The sequence below is a fragment of the Lytechinus variegatus genome, chromosome 1 (genome assembly GCF_018143015.1).
Source record: "Lytechinus variegatus isolate NC3 chromosome 1, Lvar_3.0, whole genome shotgun sequence".
Lineage (NCBI taxonomy): Eukaryota > Metazoa > Echinodermata > Echinoidea > Temnopleuroida > Toxopneustidae > Lytechinus > Lytechinus variegatus.
In genome coordinates, this window is record NC_054740.1 from 94,600,634 (window position 1) to 94,622,304 (window position 21,671).

Below are 21,671 nucleotides of genomic sequence, written 5' to 3' on the forward strand. Positions count from 1 at the left end.
ATTGAACCCGCATTTTAAGCATTTGAGATCATGGTCCACTCAGCTGGGGGCGGGCATCATCTTTTTTCCACAACATTTACTATTTCGTTTCCAAAAAATATGTAGCCAGATCATTCGATTTTAAACTCGATATGTAAAACGAAGATGGCACCCATCCCCTCGCCCCAAGAACCTGGCTTCATAAGTTCATATTCAGGTCTGGCGCTTTCCTCTATCGCTTTGTATGTTCTTAAACAACTAAGAAAAAAACCCTGCATATTAGTACTTAAATGTATATATGAGGTAAATATAAGTCCGAATTCGATGTTTTATTTTAATCATGTTAATAATTATTCGTACAACTCTGACATCGCTTTTAGGCTTAGCTACCCCCCCCCTTTAAAAAATCTACAACAACAAATAAAGAACACGATCGCCCATGTATCCTTTGATTCCCAAAACAAAGGATGTTAAATCGATATCCTCAAGTTGCTTCAAGAAGCCATTTTAAGTCCATCTTTAGTACCTTTGGCTGGCGCGTGGCAATTGAGAAAAAAATCTTGAATGATAAAGATTGAGGAGAAAATTAGCCAAGGAACTCGTTTTGGTTAACAATAGCCCAGCGAAAGTGGAAGACCGGATTATTTAAAGTAGGCACGCGTCTTCACTAATCTGGTTAAAATGAGTTGTTACAGTTTACATCGTAGCTGAACGCGTTCATTTTAACGAGATTCATTCAAATCTGTGGAAGGGTTTTAAAGAACGAGTGCTGAAATCGCGTTACTGTTGCCGTTTTGTAAACTTGTGAACCATTGCTTGATTTTCGTTCTTTTGTCGACCTTTATGTTCCAAAATTGAAATTAGTATGATTCAAATTAAGCTCCTTATATCTAGGGATGGATAGAGAAATGTTCGTTTATTAAAATAGCAAGCACATGCAACTATTCATTAACCTTACACATCGTGTCGTCCACTTTTTCAACAGTTCAATATATTTCGTTCCGTTTTTCACGAACATGACTGATACCCGACGCAAAATATCATGTTTCACATCTGTGAATTTGAATAATTCGGTAATATTTTTGTCTGCCTACAATAAATAATATAGGGCGTCTTAACAATTCGGAACTACATAATGTATCGGGACTATTCAATTATGAAAATCTGTTTAACCCAGCAAATGAAAATACGGGATAATATGACAGTTTCTATGATGTATCAATGTTGAACATTCAAGTTTTCCCTCCATTAAAAAGAAAAAAAAACCTCCAACATACTCGACGCTAAGAGACTATCTTAGGCTTACTCTTTATAATATAGTGTTGCAATATTAAACCTCCCACGAATATTGATCTCGAAGGATCATGGATGGTTGTTGTGATGGTGCTATATATGGCTGTAGTTCATTATGCTTGGATACCAGTGGCGATCAGAAACCAAATTGAGATGGGTAGGAGAACGATCCGGGAGTGAGGCTGGCCAGGTATACCTCGATGGATTGACAAATGATACCCCAATTGTCAAACATGAAGCTAGTCGATAACCCTTTTACATTTTAACCACCCGGGCCATGCATCGTGGCGTCAGAAAGGGCACCACTTTCAAGGCGTGGCTAAAAGAATACAATTGTGAAATTAAAGAAAATTATGCCTAAATTTCAATCGGTTAATCGATCACGATCCAAGAAGCCATTTACAAAAGATTTTCGAAAGTGGGATAATGATTCTGGGCCGGGTGGCACCGATACGCCTACACCACTTCAAAGTAGAGGGGGTTTCGTTTAAATGTTGGTATACTGTTTTACCCATGAAAATCACTGTTAAATTCTGGTATTTACTCTTATGTCCAAGTTAGGCTTTTATCGATGTGAAAAAAAATATCTTCGGTAGCCTCTGCAAGAGTAACGTTTAGATTACTGGTGACGAAAAGTTTTGACAAGTTTGGTGTCCCGGTTTAGTGTGCTTGCTCGAACAAATTTGAGGGCTCTTGGATTACGATTTTCCCCACTTGCTTCAATTCTGTAATAAAAATAGGGCTGATGCCCACACCCCCTCAAACAATCCCTGGCCAGCGATCGAAACCCTTAATTAATCGTGATGCGAAGCGATGACCAGTAGCTATGGATGATGTTCTGAGACGTTACGCAAGGTCGTGATATATCCGGCTACGAGACAACAAACATCAACTCTTCCTTCGCACTCCATCTCCCCCTCGTATCACTCACTACCCAATTCACATCGATAATTTAAATACATTTGGCTAAGAATGATCATTGGACGTAAGATTAGACTGAAAACGGTTTTATAAAAAAAATCCAGTTGCAAATACTATGCAATCATGAAATGAAAATCATTAGGTTCTTCCAACCTGGTATGTTTACAGTTTATACGATGAACTCCAACATCGTTAATAAATAATAATAATAATAATGATGATGATAAAATACTGTTAATATTGATACTATTTATATCTGCGCTATACACTAAAATATCACAGTGTTTACAATTTATTGGAAAAAAGAAGCTTCAGAATTTATTGTCAGACATATAATATCTATATATAAATATTAAGAAACAAAAAATAAATATATGAAATTGTGTACGTGTTCAGTAAATTTAATCACCTATTTGTATTCTCAGCTGCGCCAGGGGAGGCCTGGTGGCCTCTTGCTTGCCGCTCCGTTCACCAACAATTTAAGGGACAAGCCCGGTCAGCACATCATTCACAGAAGCTTTCGTATAGCACTTGAGGCCACCAGGCCCCAAATAGGTTGGCCAGTCAAACCAAACAGCGATAAAAAATATCAAAACAATACACAATAAATATATAAATATAGTATACTAGGTATTTTGACAAAAGATATGACTTGAGTTGTCGTTTGAAGGATGATGATGTCGGTGTTGTTCGGATATGGTAGAGGGGAGTGTATTCCAAAGTCTAAATCCGGCTATACTAAAATGTTTTCTGCTATGGAGAGGTTTGTTTTAACGAGTTTTATGGTATCATTCGTAGATTACGAGCAGGTGTGTAATGAACAATTGTACTTACAAGATAAGAAGGACCAGTATACTATTAACCAATCTGTAAATGTATATTAATGATAATAATTAATAATAATAATAATAATAGTAATAATAATAACATTTTTTTAACAAGTTCACAGCTAGTTACCAATAATGCATACAGCATTGCCATTCATTTGAAAGCAGGATAAAAGAGCATTGTAGATTAAATGCCTTGCTCACGGGCATAGCTGCCGCGGCCGGAGATCGAACCCCTGACTTTTTCATGTATAGCCAGGCGCCTTAGACCACTCGGCCACGGCACCTCCACTATTATTATTATCAATAATAATGATAATAATAATCGATATCATCACTATTTTATACCATTGCCATATTATTCGGATCGTCATTGTACTGGCCGATATCTATTTCATGAGTATCCTGGAAACATTTGGTGGTAATTATGATGAGCATCTCAAGTAACTTCAAATGCAATCTCACTCTAGGCATCATATGAAAATAAGGCTATTGACGGATAGTGCGAATAGGCATCGTCCGGGTACGGGTTTTTTCAGAGTTCATAAATGTTAGTAAAAACTGGTTTTAAAATCGTAAGCAATTTCTTAAGACGCAACACTTTTTTTTCGCAAAGTGCTATATAGAAAAGACTTGAAAATGTTCTTAAAAAGATGCAAATTACAGGGATTGAAAATAAGTCCACATGGGCTGTAGTTAGCGACCAATCGAATTCCGGATTCAGTTTGAATCCTTAAGATTCATTTTTAAATCTCTAAAGATTTAAATTTAAATCATTTGAGATTTGAATTTAAGTCTTTAGTATTAAAACTAAATCCAGAAATCGATTGTCCCTAGCTACAGTCCATCTGGACTTATTTTAGATCCCTGTAATTTAGAGTGTTCCTTTCCACGTTTCTTGACACATCATATGGCCTATTGGATATCTATTAATCATCTAATAGTCCGATGGACATTACAAAGTTATGTTCTGAATGTAAACTGGTCCAGAAAGCACTTTCCAATAATTGGATGTGCGTGCACTTACTCCGAGCCTCTAATTATCTTGGTACGAAGGGCATATATAATATATATGTATTTCACAAAGCGACTCGGCAAACAAAATTCGCCTCGTTACGTAATACTTTAATTGCATTCGGTATATCCACTCTCTCGTATCGCGCCATATCACCTTCGCAGTATATTGCAACTTTCCCCCTTTTGTCTTATCATCTCGTCCTAGCCAGCTTTTGACGGTGATGGGTAGTCAAGATTGGCGGAATATAAAGGATATTAAGAAGAGGGTGAAATATAGCCTCATCTGAGGGGAGAACTAATCAACATTGTGAGAACGAGAGGTTGAGAGATGAGGAATGATGATGAAAGGTGACGGAAAGGATCGGAGGAATCAAATGATGATAAGAAAGACGAAATCAAGTGAAAGTTGCAATAGTAGATGAAACTAACTCAAATCTGAACAAACATGGATAGCATGGTTTTGATAACCACAATAAAGTAACGTTCATAAACGAAAAATTCTTTAAAAAATAAAATGTAAAGGAAAGTAATAGATATATACATCATTTTGAAAGTATATACATTAACATATACGTATGTAAATATTTATATGTATATGTACCTATGAATATCGAATAGTACAATAAATTATACATTATTCATGAGAGCAGTAATTAAAAAGTGTTTAATAAGAATGTTTTTATAGAAAAACAGTGTATCTCTCGGTCAGATAAATGTTTGACAAGCGGGCAGACATATACAACCGAAAGGATATAGTACACACCAAATGCTTCAAGAGAGAGGGGGGGGGGGGGGGGGAGCGAAACAAAAAAACAAGAAGAAATACGAGCATTGAGAGAGAAAAGAGGACATTTATTTTTCAGTCAACCGCCATTTTATGCTGATAATGGAGATTAATATTTTCTTGTTGTAAATCACGTAATATCTCAGAAAACGATTAGATCTTGGTTTTTATGTAGATGAAACAGAATTGGTAATGCAATGGTGCATCGTCATATCGGGAGTGGATGATAGATGTGATGATCTGAGTAATTATACCATTAGCACAATTATGAAAGTTGTTCAGGATTCTGACAAAAAAGAAGAAAATTTAAAAGGCGCGAGCGTTTGAAATATTTACGATATTCTTGGTGTAGCTTTGTCCTCGCAATCTTTGGAACCATTATCTAATCACACTAATTGGATATTCAGGATGGGTGACATTGAGGAATATCTTCTGAAAAATCAGTTTATCCGGAGAATTTCAATATTTGTCTATGTAGCATGAAAAAGAAGAAAACACAATGACGACATGTAATCTTATTACTAATTACATTTAGGTGTTCGAGGTAAAGTAAAGTTTCAGTCCATGTTAGACGGACGAGTAATAAAAATAAATCAGACGTTACGACATTTACGAAAACATTAAAACAACTAACACAGTCATGCCAGTATTGACGGGATTAGGGAACTTCGATAAAGACAAATCTGCATCTTAATATGCATGCCATGCTACATTATACCATCGTGGAGCATTGTGGCCCAGTGGATTAGTCTCCGGACTCTGAAACAGAGGGTCGTGGGTTCGAATCCCAACCATGGCGTAATTTCCTTCAGCAAGAAATTGATCCACAATGTGCTGCACTCAACCCAGGTGAGGTAAATGGGTACCTGGCAGGAATTTATTCCTTTAAACGCAGCGCGCGTAACAGCTGTACTGCTAAAGCCAGGGTAATTATGCTGCATATACTGTAGAACGCTTAGAGACTTCTGACAAAGTAAGTGTTAGGCGCAATATAAGCAAGTATAATTATTATTATAAAATAAGGAGAGATGAGCATTGCAAAGAAGGAAACTAAATATAAGAGAGAGAGGGAGGTGGGGGGAGCAGTGGTGCTAAAGCTTCAAGACGAAGAATAAGCCTTTTAGGGAAAAACTTGACCAATCACGTTCACTTCCACATCTGTGTTTCATTGTACACGGCAGATATGGGTCTACATAATTATAGTTGTGAAAAACTGGAATAATCGCATGTGATTGGCTCGGAGTGCATTGCGCCATAGAAACGCGTGAAGGTTGTTCCTGATGACACTCTCACAAGCAATCGCAAGGCGGGCGGATCTTTCTTCTGGTCCAGTGCACAGTCCACTTTGCTTGAGAAATTGACCAATGAACAAGCGGTCAGCGGCGGCTAGCTGTTCATCCGCCACTCCCCTGACACTTATTCACATGTTACACATGAAATGTTCGACCGATAGGCTGAAAAAGAAAGCAGATGCCTTGTATCGACCAGTGCCCTTCCACTCTGCATCACATCACTTGTAGGCACATCGTCATTGAGAGGAAAATCATCTCACATTTTGTTCGTCAACAAAAATAATTCAAAAGTTTTTATTCGCTCTTACGTTTTCGAAAAAAATATTAGCATAACCCTGCTTATGAACTTTAAATTGAAATTTGCTTTATCAGAATTTGTAAATTCATACTTTCCATCATCGAATTTTGAAGTTTAGCATTTACATCTTCAAACTTGAAATTACAGTTATCAATACTGTTGCCAAGTTGGAAAAGGGTGAACTACACCAATATTGTCTACTTCTAAACCATTTATTTCCGCTTACAAAGGGAAGGTCATTTTTCATTTTCGTCATCACCTGCGTCATTTCATCTTTACTTCGGCTGAACTTGAAAAGCTCATTAACACGTGAAAAGGTGAGTGTAACTTTGTTTTCTCGTACAAATTTATAATTGAAATGTTATTTTCTTTATCTTTATTTAAGGCAAATGACAAGTGCTATATTTTCGCGTATTGTTTTAGTTTGCATTTCAATTCTAACATTAATTTCGATAGAATATAATTTTTCTACTTTGTAGGCCCATTTCTAAGAATTTTCTCCCTGATCAATCATTTATTTCTAATTACAATGTATTCAGATGCCTTTTTTATGGTGATAGAGAACACATAATAAATCTGTTTGAACATATTTTCACTTTAACATTAATCTGCTTTATTCAGACATGTCCAAGAAAATCATTTTTTCCATCATACACCTTCACATTCAATACTTGGGCCAACTAATATCAATAAGAACAAAATGGACCCCAAAATTGTTCGCAATTAGGCCAACCCATTTTCTCTTTATGCCACCAATTTTCCTATACGGCATCTCAGACTGAGAAGCCTTTCTCTTCCTTCGGAAAAAAACTTCCGTTTTGTTCGATTGGGAAATTTGCTTTGAAAACACCATTTTAGACACAAAGACATTGTAAGATGGAAGGGTTGTAATCCTATCTCATCGATAGTCTTTGAAGAAAAGGAAGCCCCAGCTTGTAGACCGTATAGTCACCACCTGCTACAGGCGACCAGAGCTGACGGGCATGGGGGATTGTTCTCTTCGCTATTTGTTGACAAGATCGTTGGATGCGCACAGCATGCGACTGAAAGCTTGGCTTTTGTCGTCCGAATTGCCTCCGTTTTAGTCAGGATGTGCTAAAGGTTTGAAGGTATTCATTCAAAGAGGGTTTCATCTATCAGAATTTTAGGTGGCTGAAGGGTTTGAAGTCATGAAGTTTCTCCCTTATAATTTCGATGACGTCATATAGGCCTATGCATGTTTATTCAGCCAAAATGATCACTTGGGTTTTCATATAATTATGCAAACTACCTTTCAAGCTCATTACTATAGTTGATATCGTGAGATCAGTTTACCAAAGTTGTTTACTTTTCATTTCGTTATGTATTTACATGCGTATATTTGGTAGTGTTTCGTGCAGAAAAAGTTGATGTTTTTATTTTAATCATTATTTCAAAATCTCATCAATTCATAAGAACTGTTATCATCAAACAAAAATATAATTTTACCAAACTGTTCAAGTGAGGCCATGATTTATAAAGTAAAGTTTTATAGTTATTGTCAAATTTAAACATCACATCTTTAAAGATTACTTTGGTCTATAAGTGTGATTCTAAGAAATGCTTGTTTTCCCCGTAAAACAATAATATTTCAATAATGTCAAGTCATTTCTCTCACTTCATTTTGTTGTGTAACGGCTAAAAATTATGTTGTTATGTTTTAACATTGTTGAGTATATTTCTGAAGCCTTGGCTTATCCGCCTTTTTAAATAAAATCATTGTTTGATAATAAATGCAACATTAACTTTAGAGTGAATCTCCCGCTCAAAAGCTCAGTATCTTCCTGACGAGTGTAAGGCATTTATTTTCTATCATTCCGAATTCACATTACCATAAATACGATTAGTTCATTGGTAAAGTGATCTTACTTCAATGTCATTTCCTAGTCATCTCTAAATGACCTGAAAGGGATGTTTAAAAGTTTTGTACATCGATAGCAATTATGTAATGAAATCCCTAAATATTCATTTCATTTTTAGTATTAAACATACGAATTCTAAAATACTTTCCATACTCTTTGTGCATTTATTCTTGTTGGAAATAAATTTTGTGAATTAATCATTATGCACACCATTTTCTTAAAACATGACACAGTGATTTGGAAATTTACCACGTATATATACATGCCTGAATTTACAATGAAGTTTAAAATGACATTGCTTTTTTCATCATGATGATTTTGTGGCAATATGGTCTGGGTCATTTTCACAGCAAAATGATAATTAATGGCGAAAATGATAAAACCGTGCCTATGATTTTGTTTTGAAAAAAATGCAGACGATATAAACATCGATGTAAATCCTGATGAAACAGAGTGATCCTCTTTTTTTTTGGGGGGGGGGGGGGGTTATATCAGACATAAATTTGCGTACCGGAAATGGTTTTCCTCATGCCGAAAGTTGCACATGCAGAATTGAACATTTCTCATCAATTTATTCATGCACGTATGTGCATATTGAAATTTTAATATATTTTAGTATTCTGATAACTTATAACATTGAATTAGCACTAAATTTACATGAAAATGTATACAACGATTGTAGAATGAATATAAGCGAAGCTTCAGCGAAACATGATCATTTGTTATTTAGATGAAATACATAGCAATTTTATATCATTCACGATTGTTTTTCTGTCCAGGCGTTAGTAGTAGTAATTCAAAAGAGTTCCATCTTTCCTGAACGGTTGAGTCTAATTTACGTAATTCTTAATTTATATCTGCAAATAGATCAAATATATCCCTCCCTTTTTTACCGATATTGCATGATAATTCTATTTTACTATTTTCATCCACATAATTTATAATCCCTTTTACAATTCCATGTTCAATGTATTTCTTTTTTTTTAGAAATGCAACATTCATAATAAATAGGTATACTCAAGTTCTTTGAGCTGGAAAAATTGATTGATGCATCCTATCTTCCAAAATATTAAAGGTATAATTCAAAGCATGTGCGACAATCCGACCTCTCTGAGTTTTTTTATTAAATAATTTTCACATGATCTATTTCTGACATCTTAAAAACTTTGAAATGAAATCTGTATATTTCTAGAAGAAAAACCGAAAGTTGAAAAATATAACTTTATTTGAATTGTTTGCCCACCGGTGATAAGCCGCTACCGGTTTAGATTCTTATTTTCTTTCGTTACAATGGATCTACATATTGTTGACCAAACACTACACTACTTCCTCCCTTTGGAACAATCAAATGTATTGTTCAATTCATAAGTGTTTTCATATATCCATAAGAAAAGCTTTCAATCTCTTTGGAATGTCGATGTTTTGCTGGATGATACGCCAGAAAAAAAGACAGCTTTGCCCCTCTTTCCAATTTCCAAATGTCAATACTCGAAAATGCAAAACTCAGCCGTACCGACAACTTCTTCAAACACTCAGACCTGCACATCAGGCATATAAGTCTTAAAGTTGTATTCTAGAGAAGTTTGCAGATGATGGTGCTATTGTTACACTTTGTTTGAGCGCCACAAAATCTCGACACTTTCTTAAGACTTTGTGGCCTTTACAGCCGATCAAGTTATTTGATGGGAACTCACGAATGCGTTTGTCTGCAGACCCTCCGCGGTGCAAATCTTTTCTCTTTCGATACTCTTAGATGGGAGTAAACTGTGAAGAAGTGGGCTTAGGTATAAGTCTGCGATTCACCAAAACAACCCATTCTCTTAAAAGTAAAATAACAGAGGAGATAAAAGAATGGAAATCTCCAACCTGTCTTTTATTTAGAAAGCTTCTTCAGTTTCTTTTTGCAAAAAAGTCAAACCTGCAAATACTTCGCCTTTGTTTGTTGTGAAAGGCTTGTACTTTCACTGTGCTACAAAAAACACTTTGTAAACATGGCTCTGCATTTGTTTAAACAAGAAACTTTTCAAGTAGTCTTCTTTTTATCTTGTCTGCGCAATCGACTTGATCAAACATATTTTCCGGTATTAGCAACATGACGCGAATAATTGTAAAAGGCACAACATCTATCGAGAAGATAGGGCAAGACAAGTGTTTTTATTTGATCGTTCTTCTCCTTCATCTTCTGTAGACCTATCTAAATTGAAGAAATAAATCAGAAAATAGATGGATATTGGCATTTATTCAAGGATGATGTGAACAAGGGTTCCATTATCAGTTTAAGTATTCATTCTAAATTCCAAGGATTTTTAAATGAATTCAGATCGGCTTTGATTAGTGGCCAACAGATTATTTGAATTTGTGGATTTATACCTTGTGTATTTCAACACAAAGCTAACAATACAATTTTAATATATATATTTTTAACATTTAAAAGTAAATACTTGAAATTGAAATAAATAAATAAAAGGCCTATTAGGCTAGTCAGTAGGCCTATTCCCAATCCTTGAACTTAATAGAGTGTTGAATTATTCAATATCCTTTTATATTGCCTTGATGCCATGACCCTTATTGCTTCGGAAGAAAAGTATAAAAAAATTATGTCATGTATGTATATATAATTTAAAATACCTATAGTACAAACTTTAAAGAAAATACCCTGCAAGTAATTGCATTTATTTCTAATTCTTTTGGTTCTTATTCGTTGATTCATTTCACATCATGTTGATGCCAGCAAGATTTTTTTATTAATAATAATATGATTATCATTCTCCTAGCATTGATTCTTTTAAAATTAACTGCGAGCTTTATATTTCACACGCACCGGTGTAAACTTGTGAATAACGTTTGAATAATGCTTTGCGTCATAATATAATTTGCATCCATTTCAATTATATATGAAACATCGAATTTGGATTTATAATGTAATCACTGATTTTACATTCCAATGTTGGACTTTATACCTGGAATTACCCATGCATTGCAATAAATTTCTGTTGTAATCTATGAACAAAATGGTAAGACTTTGAAATTATATTCGTTTAAGACACGCAGCTTTACACCAGCGTATTATTCAGGTAATTATGCATGATATGAAACTAACACAATATTGATGCTTGACAATAAATACAAAATCCTTGATGAATAAAGAATGCCTTTTATACACAACCTATTTTCATACAGATTCAAAACGATTCTTCATTTGGTCTGGTATATCTAACCGGCGGTGTTGACCTAGCCTGTCGCGGCGCCACGAGGATAGGCTAGGCGTGAACAACATCATCCACAACACCGAGGAGCAGCAATCCAACAAGCTGAGCTGTTACACCCAACCGAGAAGTCATTGATTGACTCCCCGCAAATCTCCCGTCCATTCTTGACCATGCCCCGTGCATTTCTTGTCAAACACAAGCGAGCTAGAGTGGATAGCATAGCGGATGAGTTGTTAGCTCGTCATGAAATGGTCCATGGTGGTAAGAAGATTACCTACTATCAATATGATAAAATAATTATTCTTTTTTATTATGTCTTGTATAATTATAACGCATGTACTGTGTTCAATTTCTTTTCATTTTCAACGATATATAAATTCTTCTTCTTTCCTTTCTCTTCTCTTAGCTATCTTCGTATATAGTCCTATTTCCTCTTTTTGTGTGTGTATATTCATCTTCTTTCGATTGCAATAATTTTACTTCATGCCCATACCGCTTTTCATTTATACAGTTTCCCTTTATCACCAACATCATAATTATCATGACAGTCACCATTACTAAAATTATTCTCCCTTTTAAGAATTAATTTAGATATGTTTATTATCAATACTGAAAAATGAGTAAATAAGATAATGAAACAATAAAGAAATGAAATAAGTAGAAGGAAGGCCAGTCAACTCATACCTAAATGTTTCATATGTGGTTTATTACTTTTATTTCGATTTGTATATTTACTTATTTCATTGCTTCATTCTTTTATTATCTTTTTTACTCATTATTTTTCATTGTTGATAATAATCGTGTTTAAAATAATTTTAAAAGGGAGAATATTGTGCATATTATGTCAACAAAGATTTTTATGAGGGCGGACACTTTTAAGCGATTTTACATATTCCTGTTTTGGTTATGCGATGTTATTGTAATATTTTCCCCACTAACATGGCAAAAAAAAATTTAAGTATCAGTATCGATATAATGCCTTCCTATTTTTTTTGGTAATGTTCTCTTATATTGTCTTAATTGCGTTGTTGTTCATGTACACATATCTATTAAACATTTTTACACAATCAAAGATGCTTTAGACCATAAGCAGGCTGGTGCGTCTGTTAGATGAAAAAAAAGGTTCATTTCTACTCGGCGCAAAAATAAATTAATATTCCCCACATCAGAATTCTTTTAATTTTCTTTGACTCAGTTTTAAACAAATACCAAAACTATGAACCGCCATGACATTTAATACTGTAAATTTATCATGAAAGTGATTGAAATATGAAATATTTCCCCCATCCTTAGCACCAAAAAATCATAACCTACTTGCAAACCTTCATTGTGACAGTTTAAAATAAGACATTTACATCAAAAAAATTATATAAAAACGAATTATTTGTACCTTGTCAACGATTTAACCCAAATTGGATATATTCGTATTGTCATTATCATTATTATTATTTTCATTAGTAATATCATTATTATTATTGTTATTATTATTATTATTATCATACTAAAAATTCTTATTCTCATGTTATATTCCTATTATCATATGCGATGATCCTTTGAATTTACAAATAGCATGGTCTGTATTTGTTTATTTTTTTCTTTCAGATGAAGAGGGGATACACATGAGGGGTCCTGATCAAGGATTGTCTTCACAGTTCGGCCAAAACATGTATCCGGAAGGTCTGTCAAAGCGTGAGCTTAACGCCATAGAGATGGATATGGAAGCACGAGGATTGAAGAATCTTCACCCTGCTTACACACTAGCTCCTGGTTTATATCCTCCAACACCACCACTCCTTCGCATGTCCACTGGTTCAGCCTTTGAGAAAGTTCATCCTGGAGTACCCATGTCGGAGACTCTTGGAATGGGATTTGGTCCTCTACCTGGTAGTGTAGACCCACAACGTTTGGTTCTTAACCCATGGTTGGCTAGTTACCACGACATCACGGGTCATAACATTCTCCGTGATCGTCTCTTGAGCCATCCTGGTTACCTCATTGCAGATCCTAAACGCGGACTTTATCAAGTGCCACCTCGCGCTTATGTGTCGAAGCCTCTCGATGAACCTCTGAATCTTAAGATTCGTGAGCAGTCACATGAAGAGCAAGTAGATGAGAATGAAGAATTCTCTAGAATTTCCAAGAAATCTCATCCAGACGACTTTTTATCGTCTAAGAAACACTCTCTGGGAGGACCAGTCAGACTTCCTGGAGCAGGATCTGCAGTTGATGAATACCCGCGATATCCTCAGATGTCTTCAACGGCTGCCATCCATCCATCATCCTACCCGTTTATTGGTATTCCATATGGTCATCTCCTGGCCCATAAGTATTCTGGTGGCTTCGGCCTAAAGCAACTCGATCGCAATCAATATCCGAGTCGTAGAGGACGACAAGGGATGGAAATGTCCCCGCCAACAGCATCCCATGCGCCACCACAGCCTGACATCGAAAAGCCACCAATATGCAATGTGAAGCCAACTTTTAACGAACAGGAAGAAAGCAGCGATTCTGCTTCACCTTTAACGAATGCATATGAAAGTCCAACTATCCTAAATCAACCACGTTTCCCTGTTTCACAAACAAGCATTGAAGATGACGATAGTGGTGATCAATCACCGTCTTCATCAACCGGTGGGAAGCGACTCACTAGGCCACCCATTTTAGGAGTAGAGTACATCCAAAACGGCATCGATAACGAACTCCACCATGACGCAGACAGCATCCAGGACTCAGATCAACAATTTATCCTGCAAGACTCCGAAGAACAGTATCTTCTGCAGGATGGACAAAATCCCATCTCAGAGGGCGATAAAAAGACTGACTGCCAGTCCAACATGGATGACAAAGCCATCCTTCCCCTGATTCCAAAATACACAGGAGAGACTAAAGGTCGAAGGTCAAACAGTGCAAAGACACCTCAACCCCGGAAGTACATATGTGACGTTTGTGGCAAGGGGTTCAGCAGGAGCAACACATTAGTCACTCATAAGGTGAGACAATTAACTTACTAACTTTACTTTTACAGAAACAAATAATAAATGTTTCTCTCTCTCTCTTTCTATTTCTCTCTCAGTCAACCAATATTATTGATAATCGATATTCCGTAAAATCAATGAAATCCTAATAGGCCTACGTATGGATTCCGAAGTGCTTCATACCATATGAAAAATGTTATCTTGGAATGTATGATTTGGCTATGGTTTATTGTGGTTTCATTGCATTTATATCCTTGCAGTGAACATTTTTTTCTTCAAAACTTTGTGTAGCCTTCTTTCAATATTCACGTTATAATCACGCATTTACTCGAAGTAACAAGATTGAGATAAGCTTTATTACATCAAGCTGAGGAGGGCATTGTACTCCACTTCAAGTTTTCGATATCTTTGTAAGATTTAGCTCATTCTGTTATCTCTTTTTATTTGATTTCTACATGTTTTGATCTTCACAGCGGCAGCTGTGCACAACAATATAATCCGCATTCAATAGTATGATCCATGAACAAAATTATCTTAAGTCGCTCCTCTCAGTCCGACACTTATTACCACTTTCCCAGTATCATCTCATTTCACTTGTCTACACAAAGAAATGAAGACAAAAAACCTTCTTGAAAGCATCTCCTTTTCGCTGTAGGGAGCTTTCTGTTTGCTCAATGCCAGGTGGGGTAGTGTTTGAATCCATCTCTCCTTTTTTGTTCAGTCTTGTCTTTACGGAGTGACAAAAGCTCGACAGCTTGGGATTATTACGTAAGAATGAAACGCCGTGTTTTCTGTTCAGGGAATCAATAGGAGTTGTGCTTATCCTCCAGACCAGTGTGTCCACGCGCCAGATATCGATTTGAATGGATGATGATGGAGAGAATAAAAGAGGGGCACGCGAACCAATAAAATGATGCTCAGAATCCCTCTGGATATAATGTACAAAGGATTTTCCGTCGAAGATTTCACAAATATTCACAATGCCACTGTTTTCTTCGCAGCAATCATTTGATACATTTCAATATCAAGGAAGTAACGCACAAATAAGAAAAAGTTATTACACCTAGTAAAGAAGACAAAAGAAAAATGTAGGTTTGATTTTTATGACGTTATGGAACATATAGGTAAATATAGCATATTCAAAGATTCATTCATTTGCGCGTATATACATGTGCATGAGATAGTTTAAATGTGATAATAATCAAATTGGCGATTTTAAGAACCAGTTATTTCTTCTTATCGAATATTGAAATTATTTGTAAAAAGTCCTCTATAAAATAACAAATTAAAGCAAGCTTATTTGCATTCTAAGTGAAAAATATAAACATTGAATTAATGATTCAGCTACATGAAGGTTTTCTTTTCAATATCGATGCAATATTAGACCAATTATACCAAACCTACATGTACATGGAGGAACAACCGCCGTAATTACCCTTGCAATTCTCGTCAGTCTCCTCCGTCTTGATAAGCGCCGAGGTTCCCGTATAAAATGAACCGGTGACTTCGGCTTGTATCGATTTCTTTCTCTATGAGCGAAAGGGCAGTTGGGTCCATGGTTAAAAGAAAGCGCTGTCGTGTTATCATCCTCACTTTGTGATACAATCGATCAGTGTCTTCTTTTTTTAACTTCCGTTTTTCCAAAATTAATGGAATGTAAAAGAATGCACGATGCTTTTATGACATGCTATAGCTAGGCTGTAAGAAGGGTTTAATTATAAGGATACATAATTATTTTTGGCGAAGTAACGTTACGTAACGATCATGTAAGCAGTAGAGTACAGCCCTGGGACAAGCCGTGACAGGGGCAAAAAATGGCCCAAGAGGAAGGGGGTGTAACTCATATCAACTACAGAGAATTATATTCCTTAAAGAACTTCTTAATCAAAATTTTCAGAGGCAGAATGTGGTGTTAACTGCTGTAGGCCTACATAGAGGACCACACCAGTTATTTTACACCGGTGTTAAAATGAGAGTGTTAGTTCAACACCTACAGGTTTATTACAACACATTTGGTTGTTACATTTTGATGTTCAATCTCTAGGGTGTATAATTTTAACACCTCAGGGTGTGGTCCCCTAGTAACATCAACTACTGGTGTCAGCTTTAACACCACAATGTTTACAGTGTAACTATGCCCTGGTTGAAGTATTCTCATAGCATCTTATTAGCACAATGATTATGTTCACAACATTAGCATGTGCCTTCTTATATATTTTCAACTCTTCATATTGATTCTCTGTCCGTTTTGACTCAGCTGCATGATTAACTAACTACCACTGATGACCAAGATGCTTAGGTCCATCTGATAAAGCACAAAGGGGTTTCAGATACTCAATTTCTTTTGACAAATATCCCCTCGTTCCCTTATCTTGTTTGATATAATTCGCTCACATTTGAAACTCCCAATTATCGTTCTTACTCTGAATAATTTAAATGGATTTTTTTTCATTCTTACAGCGCATCCATACAGGTGATAAACCCTTTGCTTGTGAGCTGTGCGGGAGAGCGTTCCGACAACCCGGGAACCTTACCCGACATCGCCTGACCCATACTACGGTCAAACCTTACGTGTGCACGCAGTGTGGAAAGGTAACAAAAAATGCAAATTTAAATCATTTCTCTTATTTGTCTCAATAATTTTAATATTACATATACAAATATGTAAGAGTTACTTAAACTTTCCTTCTTTTAACAAGCTATATGAAACGGGGACAAACAGTTGAATTAACTTTAAAAGGTGAATATGTTCCTCTTAGAGAGCATTCGAGATTCAATTAATGTTTACTCCAATAACCGAGTGAATAACTGTGATAGCGGATGAGACTCATGTGAAAGAAAATAGACGATTCAAATATTCATTTTCAGAAAAAGACTATTACTTCCGGAAATCTTGTTTAAAAGCTTTTGCTTGTAAGGTCTTCACCCAGTTGTTATGCAACCTGTTAGAAAATTATCAAACGGAAAATAAGGTAAAATATATGGGCTGTAATTGCTACTGTGATTCTATTCAGTCTAAGCATTTTTTTCTGTTTTTATTATAAAATAACAGGCGTTCAACCGAGCATCGAACCTTCACACTCACATGAGAACACATACCAACTACAAACCATTCGTGTGTCAGTACTGTGGCAAGGGATTCCATCAGAAGATTGATATGAAGATTCATTCCTACACACACACTGGTAAGAATATTATTCATAACGATCCACCAGAGACACAAACACACACACACCCCACCCCCACAAATAACACCACACATACCTACACCTACCTCACAAATAACATCACACACACCCACAAATAACAACACACATAACCACACCTACACCCACAAATAACAACACACATAACCGCACCCACCCCCACAAATAGCACACCCACACCTACGCCAACAAATAACACACACACACCCACATCCACAAATAACACTCCACACCTAACCCGACAAATGACAACACACACACCCACAAATAACAACGAACACAACCACTCCCACCCCCACAAATAATAACACAGACCCACCTCCACAAATAACAACACACACACTCACGTCCACAAATGTCACACTCACAACACCAAAGCAGTCTTCAATAAACCACTCCAAGTTTTTAAGTTGCTTTCAATGACACATGATAATATTGGTCGATTTGACTTCATTTCATTGATTAGACGTTTATACAAGCAAGAAACGGACGACATTCTCAACATTTTCCAAACTCTCATCCCTAAAATCCCAAAGCTTTTTTTTTAATTTCAAGTACTCGAATACAATACTTCAAAGTGAACTATTGGAAACAAAAACTGTTTCAATTTTCCATATTCGTCCATAGATACTTTCTTTTATTGTATCATGGTGTTTTTGTTTTGTTTATCTGTTGTTGTTTTTATTAGAAATACTTTACTTTTTTATAAGAATTTGGCATACGCTATGGGACTGTTTAGTTTATTTCGAATTGAAACACAAGCCCTAGTTGAATTTATGCCTCTCCCGTTTATATATAAAAATGATATTTTGATGACGCAGAAGTTTGTAACAGAAAACAAGAAGAGTCAAAACCAGTTATAAACCTATATATTTTCAGTGATGCTGTATTTTCAGGTTATCAAATAGCAATAATGAATGTATAAGTTAAGAATATTTCTTGCAGTATTGATCAGATCTAAGATGTAATAAAGACATTCTAAATTCATGATTATGACTGTGTATTTAAAGATGTTCTTGCAGTCTGTATCTTGCTTTGTGGTGAATCTATTCTATACGGTTATCAAATAGAATCGCTGCATGGATTTGAAAGAGAAATAAATGAAGCCATTCCCACAGCGCTTATAAGGAATAAAAATCCAAATGACTATTTTGCATTCACTTATATATTCTTACTGAATGTAAAATGATTACAGTCACGATACTGTTTAATTCCTCAAAAGAAAACGTCCAAATTTAGTTACTGAAACGAAACAAACTCGGATCAAAATTTCGAAAAAAAAGAGCAAAAAAATCTTTCAAGTTGATTTTGATAAATCTTTACCTTATTCTTTTTTGGTCATCTTTATTTTCCCTTGGCAGGTGAAAAACCGCACAAGTGCAAGAAATGTGGGCGTGGCTTCAAGCAGTTAACCCACTTGACCTATCATATGCGCACGCATTCAGAGGTCAAGATGTATACATGCGCCTACTGTGGGAAGGGTTTCAACCAGAAAGGAAATCTCCAGGCACACATCTACCGCCATACTGGTAAATTAAACTCATGAAAATAAAATATATTCAGAAATTGCTATTTACATCTATGAGTTCTCATTGGGAATATCGGGTTCGAAAATCCTTAATTGAAGCTTTCAGTCCATGCAGGCGATAGTCCATTTTCAAGCACTTTTTTCAAGACTCGTAGTTTAGGGCCTTTATCGAACAAAATATACAGTCTTGTTGTTTCCACACGCATTATCTATTTTACCTTGTGTATTACATATTTTTATCAATGAGAATACGATTTATGCTTTATATACACAATGTTTGTTATCAGTTATATGCCATTGAATGTATGCATTTAATGTATGTATTTAAGTTGTATTATTTTCTGTTGCAAGGAATAAATAGATGAATACGAATAAAATACAACTTATAAGCTTACAATGATATTCATATTTCCTCCGATCTAAAAAAGTCCTAAAGGGCAAAAAATCTTATAAAAACTTTTTTTTAAAAATAGTTATTCATGATCATGGAAAGTATTAGTGGTATGAACGCAAAACGTCTTTCGATTTTAATTCGAATTTTATACATGTACAACATTAATGTTGACCGCTTCATTTTTCTTCTTACCCACAGGTGAGCGTCCTTACCGCTGTGAAGTTTGCAACAAAGGTTTCACATTGGCGAGTACTCTTAATACTCACCGCCGCACACACGCCGAGAAAAAGCCGTTTGCTTGTCAGTACTGCGGTAAAGATTTTTACCAACGTAATGCCTTGAAAAGTCACCTCTTAGCATCTCACCCATACACTGATGGAGAAAGTTTGTTATAGGCATCCTCCTCTTATACGATTTATATTGTTTTATATAGAATTTACCAAAGACCCGACGATTCGTGTCTTATTATTTATATTCAAATCATCCTTCTTCTTATTTTCAAGCCAGGATTTGGAATACGTACTATATTGCAAAGTATAGGCCTACCCGGACGATGGTTTCAAAGAGTTTTATTAGACAATGATGTTCGGGGATACGTTTTATCAACATTTTCGTCCGACAAGTTGTCAGATCTGACAACTTCCATTGATTTTGATTGGCTGACAAGCACTGTTACCCTAGTAACTGTCGGAAAACAGGACTTGTCGGATAAAACGTCATTTCATGACACGCTGATGACCAGTTTTTGACCTTAGGATCATACTACTAAAAGCTTGATGATTTACGATATTTTTCAGAATATGATTGTAAATATTTCAATAATCATTTACAGCCTTGTACTATATATAGGACAAATACAGTATGTCGATTTTAGTTTTTAATACTCTCGTAACCAACTTGGACAGGTATTTGAATGATTTAATTCCTGTCTAAAAGTATGTTATTATTTATTAATAATTTCCAGCCAATCTACCTGTAATATATCAACATTCAACTTATTTGCCTTTACCTAACAACATGTATTATTCATTATTTCGCTGATGTTAAATACTTAATATTTTTTAATCGTTATTATATTGTTATTATTTAAGTTAAAGCCATGTAGATATATTCTTATATGTGAATTACAAGGTTACGTGTGAATCACAATGTGCAATATATTAGTAGCATTGATAATCAATATTCATTTTTTTTTCATTTTTACAATAAGCCTTGAAGAAACAACTACCAAAATGTAAATATTTGAATTGTGCCACGGGTTCAAATTATGTGAAATTAAATTCATGTAAATTTCAGAGAGAACATGCATGTTTGAAAATTATGTCGATGTTAAAGAGGCACTATGCAGTGCCTCGAAAAGGAATAAGAATATAAGATGGAAACATTTTATAAAACAAGATTATCTAAAAGTTGAAAATTCAGTAAATGATTTACATATGTCAGAAAAGGAAAAGGTAATGCACAATTTTATGTAATGATAACGATTTTTTTTTAAGTTTCATCCTATAATTATTGACAATTATTATATATCATCAAATTGTACTCTTATGTGGTTAACACCTTTGAAATATATGTGATAAATAATGAATCTCCCTGGATATTTTAGCCAATAAATTTTCCTATCTAACTCACCCATTAGAAGTAACAAGTGTGTATTTATCATTAGGGCATATCATTAACGGTTGCCATTTGCTGTATTGTATTGGACTTGTATGTATTTATGCGTGTGGGGGCAATGGGGGTGTTAGGGTGACTGGAAGTGTGTGTGTGTTTTTTAAAGGTCAAGTCCACCTCTGAAAATGTTCATTTGAATCAATAGAGTGAAGGCAAATAACGCTGAAAATTTCATCAAAATCCGATGTAAAATAAGAAAGTTAAGACATTTTAAATTTTCGATTATTTTTCACAAAACAGTTATAATAATAATAATAATAATAATAATGGTGGCTACTTATATAGCGCACAGGTCCACCTTTCGGTGCTCATGGCGCTTTAAAAAGGCACTGCTATTATTATGCATAATACAGTATAAAAAGGAGAGGGTCGATGATTTATTTCCTCTCATTGT

At 35.3% G+C, this 21,671-nt stretch overlaps 1 protein-coding gene across 2 annotated transcripts; it reads left to right on the forward strand.

The window, feature by feature from the left end:
* Positions 1–6,120: 6,120 nt before the first annotated feature.
* On the forward strand, positions 6,121–20,855 carry LOC121429240 (zinc finger protein 875-like). 2 transcript variants are annotated; one of them, XM_041626207.1, is made up of 7 exons: positions 6,121–6,728; positions 11,472–11,761; positions 13,103–14,490; positions 16,936–17,067; positions 17,528–17,660; positions 19,043–19,210; positions 19,802–20,855. In XM_041626207.1, the coding sequence occupies exons 2-7, from the start codon at positions 11,671–11,673 to the stop codon at positions 19,996–19,998; spliced, it is 2,109 nt and encodes a 702-aa protein (XP_041482141.1). In that variant the 5' UTR covers positions 6,121–6,728; positions 11,472–11,670; the 3' UTR covers positions 19,999–20,855. The 2 variants fall into 2 exon arrangements, with proteins under 2 accessions (XP_041482141.1, XP_041482148.1); XM_041626214.1 differs by lacking the exon at positions 19,043–19,210.
* Positions 20,856–21,671: the final 816 nt, after the last annotated feature.